The sequence below is a fragment of the Tursiops truncatus genome, chromosome 14 (assembly GCF_011762595.2).
Source record: "Tursiops truncatus isolate mTurTru1 chromosome 14, mTurTru1.mat.Y, whole genome shotgun sequence".
NCBI classification, from domain to species: domain Eukaryota; kingdom Metazoa; phylum Chordata; class Mammalia; order Artiodactyla; family Delphinidae; genus Tursiops; species Tursiops truncatus.
The window spans coordinates 52985833-53004148 of NC_047047.1; the positions used below are offsets into that span (position 1 = coordinate 52985833).

General features: G+C 40.9%; 2 protein-coding genes across 9 annotated transcripts in view; one reads left to right on the forward strand and one right to left on the reverse strand.

Annotated features, from left to right (window-relative positions):
• CAMKMT (calmodulin-lysine N-methyltransferase) overlaps window positions 1–12733 on the reverse strand; it is a 403748-nt gene extending 391015 nt beyond the window's left edge. The window contains exon 1 of one of the 3 annotated variants that reach the window (XM_033838634.2): window positions 12521–12731. In XM_033838634.2, coding sequence (XP_033694525.1) covers window positions 12521–12658 — 138 coding nt within the window. In that variant the 5' untranslated portion in view covers window positions 12659–12731. Of the gene's footprint in view, window positions 1–12520 lie in introns of all 3 variants that reach the window. The other 2 variants (XM_073791396.1, XM_033838635.2) reach the window with 2 other exon arrangements.
• A 398-nt stretch (window positions 12734–13131) lies between these two features.
• The window catches only part of PREPL (prolyl endopeptidase like), a 56646-nt gene continuing 51461 nt past the window's right edge, over window positions 13132–18316 (forward strand). For 4 of the 6 annotated variants that reach the window (XR_012325712.1, XM_033838619.2, XM_073791389.1 and 1 more), the window contains exons 1-2: window positions 13148–13282; window positions 14572–15096. Coding sequence is in view for 4 of the 6 variants with exons in the window: in XM_033838619.2 (XP_033694510.1) it covers window positions 14878–15096 (219 nt within the window). In the remaining 2 variants the exon portion in view is untranslated. Of the gene's footprint in view, window positions 13283–14571; window positions 15097–18316 lie in introns of all 6 variants that reach the window. The other 2 variants (XM_033838620.2, XM_033838622.2) reach the window with 2 other exon arrangements.

Consider the following 18316-nt stretch of genomic DNA (forward strand, 5'->3'; position numbering starts at 1 on the left):
TGAAGGGGGAGAAGTGGAGGCAGGATGGGACTGGTGCCCCTAAGGGGCGGCTGGGGGAGGGGAAGGGATCCCATGCTGGAAGTGGTAAATTGGGGGACCATTGGGAGGGCAGAGGATCAAAAGGGAGTGTGGCCAGGTTTCTCCTGCCCACTTGGGTGCCCAGGAACCTGCTGAGATCCCAGGCCTCATCCTCTGCCCACCGAGGCCCCCTCCAGCCATGCGGGTCCTGAGGGAGTGAGAGGGAGGAAGGGGGAGCAAAAGTAAAGGCCGGACCTCCAGGACTGGCACCCCTGAGGGGTGGCTGGGGGAGGGGAGTTCCTACACCCAGCGGGACCCACCGGCGGTTAGGGGTCCAGCAGTGACGGGGGACACCCTGGGGGAGATGGTGAGGGAGAGGCACGAAGGAATGGAAGGGAATGCAGCCAGTGCCTTCCCTGTCCACTTAGGCACCAGGGAGCCTCTTGGGCTCGGGCCTAATCCTCTGCCCTCAGAGCCTCCCTCCCGCCATGCAGAATCCAAGCCCCGCCCCTACACCCTCACCCAGGGCCCCACCCCTACACTCGGAGACCCCCTCCAATGCGCTGGGCCTAAACCCCACCCACACACCCTCACTCAGGGCCCTACCTCCAAACTCTGGAACCCCACACTCCAGAGGCCCTCCCTTCCATGTGCTGCCTCTCCCCTTCCACCCAGGTCTTAAGAAGAGGCCCTGCCCCACACTTGAACGTGGCCCCCCCTCAGGGCCTTTTCCAGCTACATGGGTCCTGAGCCTAGGCCCCACCCCATGATCAAACATAACACCAAATGCCTGGGTCCTGCCCCACCCTAAACCCGCCCCTGCCTAAGTTCCAGCCCCCACCTAAAATTCACCCCCATAGCCAAGGCTTTTTGTTTTTCTTTTTCTTTTTTCTTCTTTTAGACTGGGGTTCTGTTTTACCTTGCTGATTCATTGTTGTTGATTCTTTTATGTTTTTATTTTTCCTAATAAATCTTTTATTTTTCTAATTTTATTTTATTCTTTATACTCTGTAATTGTTCTCCCCTTTGGGCTTGTTCCCCCCGCTTTTTTTTTTCTTTTTTCTGTTGAGGTTTTACTTTACCTTGTTGCACTTGTTTCAATGGTAGTTTTATTTTTCCTAATATATTTTTTATCTTACTAATTTTACTTTATTTTTTATTCTTTGATATTGTACTGCTTTTTTTCTTTCTTTCTCTTTTACCTTTTTTTTTTCTTTACCGTTCCACGAAGCTTGCGGGATCTTGGGTCCCAGGCTGGAGGTTGGGCCCAAGCTCCTGTGGTGGGAGCTCCGAGTCCAAACCGCTAGACTAAAAAAGAACCTAGGACCCTAGGGAATATTAATTGGAGTGAGGACTCCCAGAGGAACGCATCTCAGCAACAAGACCCAGCTCTACCCAACTTTCTGCAAACTCCAGTGCTGGACGTCTCAGGCCAAACAACCAGTAACACAGGAATACAGCACCAACCATCAAAAAAAAAAAAAAAAAAGAAATGACAGAAAAATATATTACAGACGAAGGAGCAAGGTAAAAACCTACAAGAACAAATAAATGAAGATGAAATAGGCAACCTAACTGAAAAAGAATTCAGAGTAAGGATAGTAAAGATGATCCAAAATCTTGGCAACAGAATGGAGAAAATACAAGAAACATTCAACAAGGATCTAGAAGAACTAGAAAGCAAACAAACAATGATGAACAACACAAATGCTGAAATTAAAAATACTCTAGAAGGAATCAATAGCAGAATAACTGAGGCAGAAGAATGGATAAGTGAGCTGGAAGATAAAATGGTGGAAATAACTGCCAGGGAGCAGCATAAAGAAAAAAGAATGAAAAGAATTGAGGACAGTCTCAGAGACCTCTGGGAGAGCATTAAACAAACCAACATTCAAATTATAAGGGTTCCAGAAGAAGAAGAGAAAAAGAAAGGGTCTGAGAAAATATTTGAAGAGATTATAGTCAAAAAGTTCCCTAACATGGGAAAGGAAATAGTCAATCAAGTCCAGGAAGCACAGAGAGCACCATACAGGATAAACCCAAAGACAAACATGCCAAGACACATATTAATCAGGAAAACCCAAAGAGAAACATGCCAAGACACATATTAATCAAACTATCAAAAATTAAATACAAAGAAAAAATATTAAAAGCAGCAAGGAAAAGGCAACAAATAACATACAAGCGAATCCCCATAAGGTTAACAGCTGATTTCTCAGCAGAAACTCTGCAAGCCAGAAGGGAGTGGCAGAGCATATTTAATGTGATGAAAGGGAAAAACCTACAACCAAGATTACTCTACCCAACAAGGATCTCATTCAGATTCGGTGGAGAAATTAAAACCTTTACAGATAAGCAAATGTTAACAGAATTCAGCACCACCAAACCAGCTTTAGAACAAATGCTAAAGAAACTTCTCTAGGCAGGAAACACAAGAGAAGGAAAAGACCTACAAAAACAAACCCAAAACAATTAAGAAAATGGTAACAGGAATGAACATACATATCGGTAATTACCTTAAACATAAATGGATTAAATGCTCCCACCAAAACACATAGACTGGCTGAATGGATACAAAAACAAGACCCGTAATATGCTGTCTACAAGAGACCCACTTCAGACCTAGGGACACACACAGACTGAAAGTGACGGGATGGAAAAAGGCATTGCATGCAAATGGAAATCAAAAGAAAGCTGGAGTAACAATTCTCGTTTCAAACAAAATAGACTTTAAAATAAAGACTACTACAAGAGACAAAAAAGGACACTACATAATCATCAAGGGATCAATCCAAGAAGAAGATGTAACAATTGTAAATATTTCTGCACCCAACAGAGGAGCACCTCAATACATAAGGCAAGTGCTAACAGCCAAAAACGGGGAAATCGACAGTAACGCAATCATAGTAGGGGACTTTAACATCCCATTTTCACCAAAGGACAGATCATCCAAAATGAAAATAAATAAAGAAACACAAGCTTTAAATGATACATTAAACAAGATGGACTTAATTGATATTTATAGGACATTCCATCCAAAAATAACAAAATACATTTTCTTCTCAAGTGCTCATGGAACAATCTCCAAGATAGACATATCTTGGGTCACAAATTGAACCTTGGTAAATTTAAGAAAACTGAAATTGTATCAAGTATCTTTTCCGACCACACACTATGAGACTAGATATCAAACACAGGGAAAAAATCTGCAAAAAAAAAAAAAAACACATGGAGGCTAAATAATACACTACTTAACAACCAAGAGATCACTTAAGACACCAAAGAGGAAATCAACAAATACCTAGAGACAAATGACAATGAAAACACAACGACCCAAAACCTGTGGGATGCAGCAAAACTAGTTCTAAGAGGGAAGTTTATAGCAATATAATCCTACCTCAAGAAAAAAGAAACATCTCAAATAAACAACCTAAACTTACACCTAAAGCAATTAGAGAAAGAAGAACAAAAAAACCCCAAAGGGGTTAGTGGCGCAGTGGTTGAGAGTCTGCCTGCCGATGCAGGGGACACAGGTTTGTGCCCCGGTGTGGGAAGATCCCACATGCCGTGGAACGGGAAGGCCCGTGAGCCATGGCCGCTGAGCCTGCGCGTCCGGAGCCTGTGCTCTGCAACGCGAGAGGCCACAACAGTGAGAGGCCCGCGTACGGCAAAAAAAAAAAAAGTTAGCAGAAGGAAAGAAATCATAAAGATCAGAGCAGAAATAAATGAAAAAGAAATGAAGGAAACAGTAGCAAAGATCAATAAAAGTAAAAGCTGGTTCATTAAGAAGATAAACAAAATTGATAAACCATTCGCCAGACTCATCAAGAAAAAGAGGGTGAGGACTCAAATCAATAAAATTAGAAATGAAAAAGGAGAAGTTACAACAGACACCACAGAAATACAAAGCATCCTAAGAGACTACTACAAGCAACTCTATGCCAGTAAAATGGACAACCTGGAAAAAATGGACAAATTCTTACAAACGTATAACCTTCCAAGACTGAACCAGGAAGAAATAGAAAATATGAACAGACCAATCACAAGTAATGAAGTTGAAACTGTGATTAAAAATCTTCCAACATACAAAAGTCCAGGACCAGATGGCTTCACAGCTGAATTCTATCAAACATTTAGAGGACAGCTAACACCCATCCTTCTCAAACTCTTCCAAAAAATTGTGGAGGAAGGAACACTCCCAAACTCATTCTACGAGGCCACCATCAGCCTGATACCAAAACCAGACAAAGATACTACAAAAAAAGAAAATTACAGACCAATATCACTGATGAATATAGATGCAAAAATCCTCAACAAAATACTAGCAAACAGAATCCAACAACACACTAAAAGGATCATACACCATGATCAAGTGGGATTTATCCCAGGGATGCAAGGAGTCTTCAATATACGCAAATCAATCAATGTGATATGGCATATTAACAAATTGAAGAAGAAAAACCATATGGTCATCTCAACAGATGGAGAAAAAGCTTTTGACAAAATTCAACACCCATTTACGATAAAAACTCTCCAGAAAGTGGGCATAGAGGGAAACTACCTCAACAAAATAAAGGCCATATATGACAAACCCACAGCAAACATCATTCTCAATGGAGAAAAACTGAAAGCATTTCCTCCAAGATCAGGAACAAGACAAGGATGTCCACTCTCACCACTATTATTCAACATAGTTTTGGAAGTCCTAGCCATGGCAACCAGAGTACAAAAAGAAATAAAAGGAATGCAAATTGGGAAAGACGTAAAACTCTCACTGTTTGCAGATGATATGATACTATACATAGAGGATCCTAAAAATGCCACCAGAAAATTACTAGAGCTAATCAATGAATTTGGTAAAGTTGCAGGATACAAAATTAATGCACAGAAATCTCTTGCATTCCTGTACACTAATGATGAAAAATCTGAAAGAGAAATTAAGGAAACACTCCCATTTACCACTGCAACAAAAAGAATAAAATACCTAGGAATAAACCTACCTAGGGAGACAAAAGACCTTTATGCAGAAAACTATAAGACACTGATGAAAGAAATTAAAGATGATACCAACAGATGGAGAGAGAGCCCATGTTCTTGGTTGGAAGAATCAATATTGTGAAAATGACTATACTACGCAAAGCAATCTACACATTCAGTGCAATCCCTATCAAATTACCAATGGCATTTTTTCTACAGAACTAAAACAAAAAATCTTAAAATTTGTATGGAGACACAAAAGACCCCAAATAGCCAAAGCAGTCTTGAGGGAAACAAACGGAGCTGGAGGAATCAGACTCCCTGACTTCAGACTATACTACAAAGTTACAGTCATCAAGACAATATGGTACTGACACAAAAACAGAAATATAGATCAATGGAACAGAATAGAAAGCCCAGAGATAAACCCACACACCTATGGTCAACTAATCTATGACAAAGGAGGCAAGGATATACAATGGAGAAAAGACAGTCTCTTAAACAAGTGGTGCTGGGAAAACTGGACAGCTCCATGTAAAAGAATGAAATTAGAACACTCCCTAACACCATACACAAAAATAAACTCAAAACTGATAAGAGACCTAAATGTAAGACCGGGCACTATAAAACTCTTAGAGGAAAACATAGGAAGAACACTCTTTGACATAAATCACAGCAAGGTCTTTTTTGATCCACCTCCTAGAGTAATGGAAATAAAGACAAAAGTAAACAAATGGGACCTAGTGAAAATTCAAAGCTTTCGCACAACAAAGGAAACCATAAACAAGACGAAAAGACAACCCTCAGAATGGGAGAAAATATTTGTAAACGCATCAACGGACAAAGGATTAATCTCCAAAATATATAAACAGCTCATGCAGCTCAATAATAAAAAAAAACCCAATCCAAAAATGGGCAGAAGACCTAAATAGACATTTCTCCAAAAAAGACATACAGACGGCCAAGAAGCACATGAAAAGCTGCTCAACGTCACTAATTATTAGAGAAATGCAAATCAAAACTACAATGAGGGGGCTTCCCAAGGGGCGCAGTGGTTGAGTGTCCGCCTGCCAATGCAGGGGACACGGGTTCATGCCCCAGTCCGGGAAGATCCCACATACCGCGGAGCGGCTGGGCCCATGACCCATGGCTGCTGAGCCTGCGCGTCTGGAGCCCGTGCTCCGCAACAGGAGAGGCCACAACAGTGAGAGGCCCACGTACCACAAAAAAAAAAAACTACAATGAGGTATCACCTCACACTGGATAGAATGGGCATCATCAGAAAATCTACAAACAACAAATGCTGGAGAGGTGTGGAGAAAAGGGAACCCTCTTGCACTGTTGGTGGGAATGTAAATTGATACAGCCACTATGGAGAACAGTATGGAGGTTCCTTAAAAAACTAAAAATAGAACTACCATATGACCCAGCAATCCCACTACTGGGCATATACCCTGAGAAAACCATAATTCAAAAAGACACATGCACCCCAATGTTCACTGCAGCACTATTTACAATAGCCGGATCATGGACACAACCTAAATGCCCATCGACAGATGAATGGATAAAGAAGATGTGGTACATATATACAATGGAATATTACTCAGCCGTAAAAAGGAACGGAATTGGGTCATTTGTTGAGACGTGGATCGATCTAGAGACTGTCATACAGAGTGAAATAAGTCAGAAAGAGAAAAACAAATATCGTATATTAACGCATATATGTGGAACCTAGAAAAATGGTACAGATGAGCCAGTTTGCAGAGCAGAAATTGAGACACAGATGTAGGGAACAAACGTATGGACACCAAAGGGGGAAGAGGCAGGAGAGCGGGTGGTGCTGGTGGCATGAATTGGGTTATTGGGACTGACATGTATACACTGATGTGTATAAAATTGATGACTAATAAGAGCCTGCTGTATAAAAAAAAAAGTGCCTTGATAAAATGTTTAAAATAAGTCAATACTATGTTAGTTTTTCTCTCTTTTACATTTACCAATATAAATATATGTTCATCTTTAAAAAAAAAAAGAAAATGGACAAAAGACATGAAGAGACATTTCATTGAAGTGATATACAGATGGCAAATAAGCATGAAAAGATGTTTATCTGCAGCAATTGTTAAAATATGTAAATTTCCAAACCCCACTCAAAATTCACTGCTCTAGAAAGTTTTTGCTTTTAAAATTTTTTAAATTGTGGAAAATATTGGGTTGGCCAAAGCGTCCCTTTGCGTTTTTTTTGTAACATCTTATGGAAAAACCTGAACAAACATTTTGACCAACCCAATACACAAAACATAAAATTCAAAAAAAAAAGACAAATGCTTTCACACCTAGAGCCTTCTAAACATTTTAGTTTCTTTACTGCACAGTTAAAAGTTCATTTCATTCAAAATAATTATTGATGGAATATTTTGTTTTTAGACTGATAAGCTACATACTTCTAATTCAAGAAAACATTCACATTCACCTTTTTAACCTAAAACACAATCCTAAATATTTTTAAGGAATCCAATGAAACCAATTATTATTTTTTTTTAATAAATTTATTTATTTTGGGGTGTGTTGGGTCTTCGTTTCTGTGCGAGAGCTTTCTCTAGTTGCGGCGAGTGGGGGCTACTCTTCATCGCGGTGCGCGGGCCTCTTACTGTCGCGGCCTCTCTTGTTGCGGAGCACAGGCTCCAGACACGCAGGCTCAGTAGTTGTGGCTCATGGGCCTAGTTGCTCCGTGGCATGTGGGATCTTTCCCAGACCAGGGCTCGAACCCGTGTCCCCTGCATTGGCAGGCAGATTCTCAACCACTGCGCCACCAGGAAAGCCCAAAACCAATTATTAATCTTAATAAATCAGAGACATAAAAAAGAAAATCTCCTCCAATCACTGATGTATATGTCAACAAGGTTTGAACAGCGGGGGTCAGGGGTGAGCATTACATGTAAACACTTAAGGTTAAAGTATGTTCTGCAGAGTACACAAAAATCTATGTCATCTGTGACTATAGCAGTATAAAGTTCTATAATCCATTGAAATGTCAGTTTAACTTAAACAATGGGAAAAAACCCTTATAAATACAATGATGTATAAAATGTTGTCAACAAATAATTCTCTATGCAAAAAAAAAAAGAGTGAAAAAGCACGAACGACCTTGCTCAGCCCCTGCTGCAGAAAGTGATCCAAGTGATGCCAATAAAAACCAATGAAGAGTCCATCCCTCAATTCTTCACTTCTGTAGGGATCTAAACCACAACCCTCAGTGCAAGATCTACAAGCACATCACACAACCATTCTTAAGACATGCTCTCTTGGTGTCTGTCTGCCATTTTCTACAAGGGAATCAGAAGGCCTAAAAAGAGCACAAAATACAGTACATCTCTAGTAACTGATTCTCTGGATTAACAAACACTCTCCATTCCCTCTATTAAATATTCAGACTGGACCACGTGAACTGAATAGTGCCAGTGCACAATCCTGCCCTTCCCTGTTGAGTTGCTTGCCAAGTTAACTGTCCTTCTTCACAAGCTTTTTTATACCACCTGTTGGTATTGTCATGAATTAAATATTACAAAAACTAATGGAATAATAATTATTAGGAAGAAGGTCTTAAAGAAATCTAGTCCCACTCTCTCATTTACAAATGAGAAAACTGAGGTCCAAAGAGGGTGCTCACCATCATACAAATAGTTAAGGGTGGTAGATCTGGGACTAAAATCAATTGTATGAAATTCTATTCCAGAAATCATGCTGTCTCTTTCCGCATTGACAGTCTCAAACATATATCATCCTGCTTTAATTTAAATTGTACTGTGAGGGACTTCCCTGGCGGTCCAGTGGTTAAGACTCTGTGCTTCCAATGCAGGGGGCACAGTTTCGATCCCTGGTTGGGGAACTAAGATCCCACACGTCGCGAGGCACAGCCAAAAAACTAAAAAAATAAAAAAAAATTTAATTAAAAAAATAAAAATAAATTGTACTGTGAAATATTCCATTAATCAGATTCTTCAGCCAAGTATTCAGACCTCTAGGCCCCATTATTCATTCTGTAGGTGGTTGTGAGATGTGTGTAAGCATGTAATGGTCATTTGCTACTTTTTCATCTGCTCTACATCCCTTCCCCTTGGGAAATGCCCCTCCCTCTCCCTATGCAATAATGGTAGGGTTATTTTCCCTGCCACAGGGTGGGCTCATGACGCAGGCCAAAGTGCACTAGTCTCCTAGACACAGCAGTTGGTGCAAACTTCGCCTCTTAGAGTTCTTTGGAGGAAATGATTTGGGTGTTGGGGAAAAGGGTTATTTCTTCTGGATCACTAGCTGGGTGGATGATGAAGTTGCCAACAGCTATCTTTGCCATCAGGTAATGAGACACAACAAAGAGAAAAATATTACGGAATATCCACAGCCTCTATTGATATTGATCCATAGACTCTCAGACCTCATATGATTAAAGTGGGCACTAGACTCAAAAGTCAGCAATTTTCCATATTGAGGCAGGAGATAGATGGGCCCCAGGGTGAGCAGCCAGAGTTCATCCCCTGTGGACAGATACTCCAAAATAGCAGGAGGGAGAAGAGCTAAGCCCTGCCCAGATAAGAGATAAAAGACCACATATTCCTCATTCTTGAAGTCAAGGAGACCTTCTCCACTACACACGCCCAGAAAGGCTCCCTGAAGGTCAAAAAGGGAGGGGGTGCTACCCCATAGTAAGTGATGCCATCCTACCCATACACCTCTTTGCTGGAATCCATCTTGGCTAAGAGATGCACGCACACACACATGGGAGGACCCTGAGATATACCGATATGGACTCAGAACCAGACAAAGCAAGATGATTGGCCAAAGGAAACCCAGAAGAAATGCCCCATAAAAGTGATTCAAACTACCACGAGGACACAACTCTCTCTCTGAGCTCGCCCAAGTGTCTATCCACAGGTACTCTTTTCCTCCTAATAAACACTTGTTTCACTACTTTCCATCTCTATGTGGAAATTCACTTCTACAACAGCTGATGGACCAGGGCCTTGTCACTGGCCACTGGTCCCTTGTGGTCTAGTGGCTAAGATTCAGCACTCTCACTGCCACGGCCCAACCTCAGTCTCCGGCCATGAACCAAAATCCTGCTTCAAGCCACTGCAGGCTGAGGCCACCCAAGAGCAATGTGACCTAGTATCAAATGATGAACTAGGACAACCAGGTTTTCTCTCAAAAATGTTAATTATAAAACATAGAAAATATTGAACAGTTAAGGTGAAGGGCCATGAGATAGCACTGGAGCCCTAGTGGAAAGAGAATTGTGAGGGAGAAAACAAGGAGACATAGCAGATGTCATGAAGATGTCACGTAAGAGAGAGAAAAAGAATTGCATATCTTTAGCATTGTTTAGATTCCTCACAGTTTTCCAGTTGGATGCTAACAAGATGCAAATGGTCCATTCATTTAAAACATATTTACTAAGAGCCTGCAAATGTTTAAAATACATGGAAGATTCGATTATTATAGAAAAATATTCACTTTCTCCCCTGCTCCCTCAAAGAAAAAAACATACTTCTCTGCCTCCTAACTTTAGGCTTGGCTAAGTATCTTACTTTGGCCAACAGGATATTAGTAGGTGCTTAAAATGTGTTTCAGTGGTTGCGTTTGCTCTCTTATACCTCTGTCGTCACTACGAGAACATGTCAGCCCAGAATTAGAGGCATGTGGACCAAGCATGCAGCATAGAGCCACTCAGCTGATCACAGCCTATGTCAGTCAACTCCCAGGTGGCCCACAAACAGAATAAATGCTCACTGTTGAATGCGGTTGTGACAGTGTAGTTATTTGTTACTCACTGATACAATACACTGAGGATGAGATGCTGTGGGCCACTTAAAGACTGTCCCTTACTCAGCCTTTCCACAATATGTAACAGTATCTACTAAAAATCAACTAGCGAGAGCCGGTGCAGGAGATGGAGATTAATAAAATATCACCTTTTCCCAGGAAGAACTCCTATTGTAGTGAGAAAGTTGGGCTCTGATCAAATGATCATAAAATAATGTGATATGAGGTTCACCCATATAGTGAGCTGAAGGTCTAACTCAGCCAGAGGAGTCAGCAGAGCCTTCACGTAGGAGGAGATTGAAATAGAGGTCTGAAGGATAACAGTCATTCATCAAGTAGAGAAGTAGAAAGACTCTAAACAGCGGGCACATGTATACCAAAACATTAAACTTCAAAGCATGTGAGGAGTTCAAGGGTCAGCCATAGCTGAAACTTATCCTTATTCTAATGTAGACAACAATTCAGAATGAATATAAGAGATGGTCAACTAGAATTTTTACTAGGAATTACTGAAGTCGTCACGATAAGATTTGATTGATCATTTTAAGGCCCTAATTTACTATTCTGATACTTTAAATTTAGTTGATGTTTATTTCACTATAGAAATTTCCTACAGATAATGATCTATGAGGACTTGCATTTTAGTATCCTATAATACCATTTGTAACATTAATTGCAAAACCAGATCATTAATGCCCTGCAAAGGCTTTCAATGCATCAGCAAACAAATGATCTTTGAGTTGTCATGACAGCACTGGAAGGCCACTGTATGAAAAGGTGACTCGATACAATTGCAAACAAAGTAACCGCCAAAATACTAAAAGCACAATCTCAAGTAACCTGGCAATAGCTGGGAAACTCTCCTCGAAATATAAGTCAGAAATGGAAAATGTCCTGTTGAATAAAGTGTTCGGCAGGACACCCCAGGCAGAAGCATAACACTGGGATGTAAACAATAAACAGATTTCACTTCAAGCAGTTTGGAAAGAGCGTCAGTGTCGTCAAATCAGAAAATCTTCAAACCTGCATACGACTGAAGTTACCAGCAACAGTAGCAACTTTTAAGTGCTAAAAGATAACCGCCAGTAAAAAAATCAACACACTTAGACACCGAGAATCTCTCTGATCTCTTCAAACCGTAAGATAAACACGTAACTTTCGCGTGAAAGCGAAGCGGGAGGGCGCCGGGGCAGCTCTTGCAACTCCCTTCGCTCTCCGCTCCACGAAAGAAACCGAAGCAACACGTGCAACGTCACTGTCCCAACACAGTCAACCATGCTGATCACCAAGAGAGGGGACAGATTTGGAGCTAGAACCAGGCTAGGAGTTAAGAAGCAAGGGGAAGAAACCAGGGGAAGAAAGTAAAACAGAAGCAGGAACGAACAGTATGGACCGGGGAGCGGCGGTGCCACCGACCCTACTGGCGAGCAAGGAGAAAAGTCCCTCAGATGCAGACTAATGTCTAGAAAGGGATCTTCTCCTTCGAGCTGAGTTTCCCAGGACTCAGCCTCGGCTGCCCCCTCCCTGCCCAATGCCACCTGATACCTCCTTTTGGCGCGACCCTTAGGTGAACCAAGGGGGCGCTTTTCAGGAGGCTCCCAGCAAAACTGTGAGGGAACTCCCAGAGCTGCCAAGGGGAGAGTAGCTGCCTGTCGCTTGCGAGGGGAGTGGCCAAAGGCAAAAGTGAGTCGAGAGGGCTCTACCTTACCTGCCGCAGGAGCTTCCACCGGGCAGCACCCAAGGGTCCCGAGATTGCGGGTCCCTGAGCGGCGCTGCTGCTTGTCCGGCCCTCGCCCGCTGCGCGCTCAGCCTGGCCGGCCCCTCCGTCCGCGACTCGAGACTCCATCCGGCTGGAGCTGGCGAGATACCGCCGCCACAGCTCCCCCCTGCCAGGACCTGCCTACTTCTTCCCTGTCAGGATCTGTGACGCCGGGGTTCCCTCCCACTGCCCTAGCGCGCGCTCTCTCCCCGAATTCCGCATTTCCGGTAGTCGCGTCTCCTTAGCAACCAGGGCAGCGCGGCTCTCGCCACTGCACCATTTCGCTGGTGGCCATCTTGAGTGAGGGCAGACCGGAGAGTGAGGGAATTGTGGCAGACCTAGTGCGACACCGCCCCCTTTGGTTCCCTTCTCTCCTGTTTCATCTCGAGCTCTGAAGACTAGCAAAGAACCAAAAGGCTTATATCTTTGAGCGTTAATGAACCCAGGAGAAGTTAAAAAAAAAAAAATTCCTGACCACAATAAAGATGGCGGAATCCACTTAGCGCTCGTGCCAGACGGCGGTTACGTAGACGGCGTGCTGCAAACCAGCTCCGGGCGGTTCTGGGTAGGCTGTCGTTCCGCTAGCTGCAGAACGCAGACTTCGGCTGACCGTGACTGAGGTGGGAGCTGCGCTCCTTCCTGAGAGCATCGGGTTCTCCGGCCTGCCTTCACTCGTTTCGGTGTCTAGAGCGAGACTGACTTTCAGTTTGCGTACGTATGGGGGGCGTAGGCTGGGAGTCTCTTCCCTTCACCCCGTCCTCACCCCCACCCAACCATCCCTCAGTCCCTTGGTCCTAGCTTTTTGACCCATGTCCCTTCACTGCGTGGCACATGGTACCGCTCCCTCTCACACTCGGATGCACAGGGAAAACGAACGGTTTCTCCCAGGAACACCCATTCGTCTACCCTACCCCTATCCCCAGCCTTGCCTACTGTCTTTTCCCAGTGGGTGAAAGATGGATGGATGGAGGCTGCGGGCACGGATGTAGTGGTTTAGGGCCTTTATTTTATTTTCTTTTATTTTACTTTGTTTTTGCTGGTGTCAACTGCACATCCCCTATACCCACTCCCCCGTTATTTTGCTGCGACATAGAAAGAGGTTAAGAGGGGCAGGGGCGTCGTAGCGGATCCGAGCTGTGGTAAAGCTGACGCACTATTGTATAATACCTTTGATACCGAGGAGCAATTTGTGGAAGACTTCCATGACGACATTCAACAGTGTGCAACATACCTAGATTTTTCCTGCCCTAAAAATAGTAGCCACCGTTTATTTAGTGGTTACTACGTGCCAGACACTTCATTAAGATTTTAACATAAATTGTTTCATTCTTAGAATAGCTATTTCATAGAGTAAGTGGGATCATTATCTCTGTTTTGCAGATGATGAAACTAAGCACAGGTGGTAAGTGCAGGAATGAAGACCTGAACCCAGGTTTCTCTGACTTAACTACTTACTAGCTTTACTTACCTTGATAGGTTAATAAGCACCAGCTTCCCAACAGAAAACAGGTGGCGTCATATTTCATGTGTGCCTCCTGAAGTGTTTTTTGTTTTTTTCAACTAAAGAGCTAAACACCTTTTTGACATTAAAGTCCAGTTGTTGTTTTGTCCAGATAGACTTATTGCTCTACTATTACTGTTCAGGTGACCTGGGGTAGTTGCTTAAACCTTCCTGAGCCACAGTTTGCTCACCTGTAAGGCCAACATCATAATAGCTACTCTATCAGGTCCCTATGAAGTTTAAATTAAATGAAGTATATAAAAGCATGTGGCACGAAGCAAACACTCAATAAATACTAATCCCTTCTCCTCTACCTTTATTAAGTGATTGGACTTTTCCAGTTTATCCTCCACATACAAACCAAAGATAAGTTATGAATTATGTGAAATCAAAGCCGTTTTGCCTTTAAAAGCCCTCAGAGTTCCTGAGATGCCTCCATTAAGTCTATGTATTTATTTGCAAATTTTTATTTTGTTTTTTTGTTTTCTGTTTGTTTTAGTTTGCCCATGTGTGTACCAGAATCAGTGCTGTTTGTGCCTGACAGGATTGACTTTACAAATGAGACATTTATGTCACATCTGCCAAGAAGTGTGATTTAAATTTAACTTTTACAAGTTTTCAGATACTTTGAGTTATCAGCTGTCTGCGGTTATTTGTAACTGGAGGGGTACACAGCCCCAAAGGGGAGGGATAAGAACTGCAGATCTTAGATGCTCTAAGAACCCACTACTATATAATCATTCCTATGAAAATCATTCATGTGCTGGCAGCCCCAAAGGGAGCATAAACCAGGGACTTTGATATCATGCAGCAGAAGAGCAAATTATTTCTCCAGGCTTTGAAGTATAGTATTCCTCACCTTGGGAAATGCATGCAGAAACAGCACGTGAATCACTGTAACTTCGCTGATCATTATTACAATAGAATAAAATTGAAAAAATATCACCTAACCAAGTGTCTGCAGAATAAACCCAGGATATCAGAGTTAGCAAGAAACATCCCAAGTCGGAACTTCTCATGTAAGGTATGGACTGTTTAAGTTAACCTATGTGTAGGCCTTTAAGATTAATTTTAGTTTAAAAATAAAGAATGGGTTGGATATCAGTTACTAATTTTGTCAGTAATTCTGGTTTGATTTTTTAAATATTCAGGCTTAATTGTAGTCATATATATATGTATAAAAGAATGTATACATATATATTTATAGAGCTCTAATGTAATATATAAAACTGTAGATTTATAAAAAACGATTCACCTTAAGAACTCCTTATTGTGCCTGCCAGTGCAATTCAAAGTATAATTTGGCTTTCTAAAATTCCTAGACTAACATAATAGCTCTTAATAAAAATCTAATAATATGCTGATTGTTTTATGAATCCCAAATTAGGAAACTTCAGTAAAGACCATGTAATTGTGTTACTTCTCTGTAAAAAAAAAAAAAAAAAAAAAACAACGAAAAAGCGATTTGCATTTTATACCACTTGTGTACTTCAGGAAGATACTTTCAGACCATTGTACTCTGGCCAGACCCCAAGCTGTGGGCATGACCTCAACTTTGAGGACCTGTTGCTCTTGTATGTAGAATGACCACATATCCTGGGTTGCCTCCGACAGTCTCAGTCTACACATATTTTCCCTATGTTATTATTAATAGTGTCCCCTTTCCTCTCAGAAGTGTCTTGCTTAGGATAGTAAATTATATGTGCATCCTAATTATTTGAGATTAAGCTATTTATGCTGCTCTTTGACACCCCTCCCCTACCTCATACTTGCTATGTTGCTTAGATTCCTTAAATTGTGTTTGGGGGTGATATTCTTGCAATATTTAATGTATTTTGTTATTTTAATATCTTAATTTCTGGTTTTAATTGTTTTGTTACATACTAATATTTTTAGTCTGTTTTGGCTTATTTTTTATTGTAGTGAAATATAGGTAACAAAATTTTCCACTTTAACCATTTTTAAATGTATAATTCAGTGGCATTAATTACATCACAGTGTTGTACAGCTGTTACAACTATTTGCAAAACCCTGTCCTCACCTGAAAAAAATACCCGTTAAGCAAGAACTCCCCACTGCTGCTTTCCTGAGCCCCTGGAAACCTTTAACCTACTTTCTATCTCTATGAATTTCCCTATTCTAGATAATTCATATAGGTGGAATTATATAATATCCTTTTGTGTTTGGCTTATTTCACTTAGCATAATGTTTTCAAGGTTCATTCGTATTGTAGCGTATCTGGGAAATTTGTTCCTTTTAGTGGCTGAATAATATTCCATTATATGTATATACCACATTTTGTTTATCCATTCATCTGTTGACAGACACTTGAGCAGCTTCATCTGTTTAGAAAAATGATATTTTTAATATTCTCTTCAATTCTTCTGGTTTTTAATTTAATTTTTGCTCTTTTCGTAGCTCATACTTATTTGTTATGGGGAGTTTGGGGGGAGTTTTGTTGTTTGCTTTCAACTTTATCTGTTAGTCCTAGAATTTTACTCTTTACACTTAAGTCATTCTAATTTTTCTTTTTATAGCATCTTATTTAGCACTTTCTGTACTCAAATTTTTTATGTCTTTTATTTCATTTTTATTTCTGTGTGTGTGTATTTGCACACGGGTCCTACTTTAGAAAGATAAACTTTAAAATTTTACCTATTGGACACATTTTAGCATTTAGATCTTTTTACTTTGAATTGTGTTTAGAACACTTTGTCATCTTGTACTTTTATCTTAAGTCTTAGTTTATAAATAGTAGACAGAAATTACCATCAGAGTGACAGCTGTGAGATTAGCTCACACCCTGTGCAGGAGTTGAACTATTTTTTCCCTCCATTTGTCCCTGAAGCAACTTTTCAGTTCTCTTTCATGGAATCCTGTCACCTGGAAGCTTTAACCTGATTCAGTGACTCCAAGAAAAGGAGCTTTATTAATAATTCTTTCACCTGGTAGTGGTCCTGCTTTCACATGTCATATATCAACCATTCCTTCTGTGAGAAATGATATGTTATAAAAACTGCGGTCTCTGTCCTTTACGATCACTGGGACCTGAGGAAGCTGTGAATAGACCTGTAGTCAAGAATGCACATTTAAGTAAACATCCAGTCAGTTCCAACTTTGTCCACTCCTATGCGAATGACAAATTAGAAAAAGTAATTAGTGCCTGTAGACAAATTAAAATATATTTACTTAAAGACTTATAAGTTAACTAAAGAGTAAGAGAGGGCAGCCTGTGTAATATCATAGAAATGCCAGAAAGCAAGAGATCTAGCCGTCACTGGTGTGTCTGTGAACTAGTCAGAACTCATCTTTCTGACTGGAAATAGAGAGGGGAGTTTCAACTTGGTGTTCTCTAAAAGTCCTCCAAATGCTAAAATTTCGTGATTTTCTATCTCTACCTTGTTACCTTACCAACAAATTGCCATCTATACATTTGGGACTCTAGTACCAACTCCTGCAGTCAGGCTGTGTGTCAGAAATCCTGGGGAACTTTTTAGAAATGCAAGTCCCTGGATGTCACCCCACATGTGCTGGATCAGAATCTCTAATGGCTGAGGCCTAGGGATCTCTTGTTTTGTTTTAAGTTCCTCAACTAATTCTGAAATTCTCAGTCTGCCAGTGACAGTGGACCTGCATTTAGGAACTAGACACATTTGTGATCAAATGTTGCTGACCTAAACCTCATTGAATTCATTTAGTTCTGAAGTTCTTACTGGCAGATACTTTGACTTTCCATTTTACATTAGCCACATGGCAAGAGGAACTTATTCCATTACACTCATGCACCAGCTAGTAATATTCAAAGACTAGCATCAAACCAGATACCACATTTCTTTATCTTTCACATCATCCTATTCTGCTCTGCCTACAAAAATAATTCCTAAAATCTTTGATCATGGTAAATTGAATGATATACAAAAGGAAAACCAAGTAAGGAAAAGAAAATGCTTAAACATTTGTTCATTGACTCTCTGCAATATAGATTAGCAGTTCTTACAGTAGTTTCTAAGGTAGATAGGTTGACAGATACCTCCTTCACTGGCACTAGTGATCTATGATTTGTGGGATCACTGGTTCTCACAGGTTCAAAACATCATCAGGAAAGCCAGAAAGAAAAGAAAAATTGTACTCTCACAGTAGTTTTTTTTTTTTAATAATAGTTCATGAAGTGGGACAGCATTGTAGCTACCACTTCTTTTTTTAATTTAATTTATTTTTTTATACAGCAGGTTCTAATTAGTCAT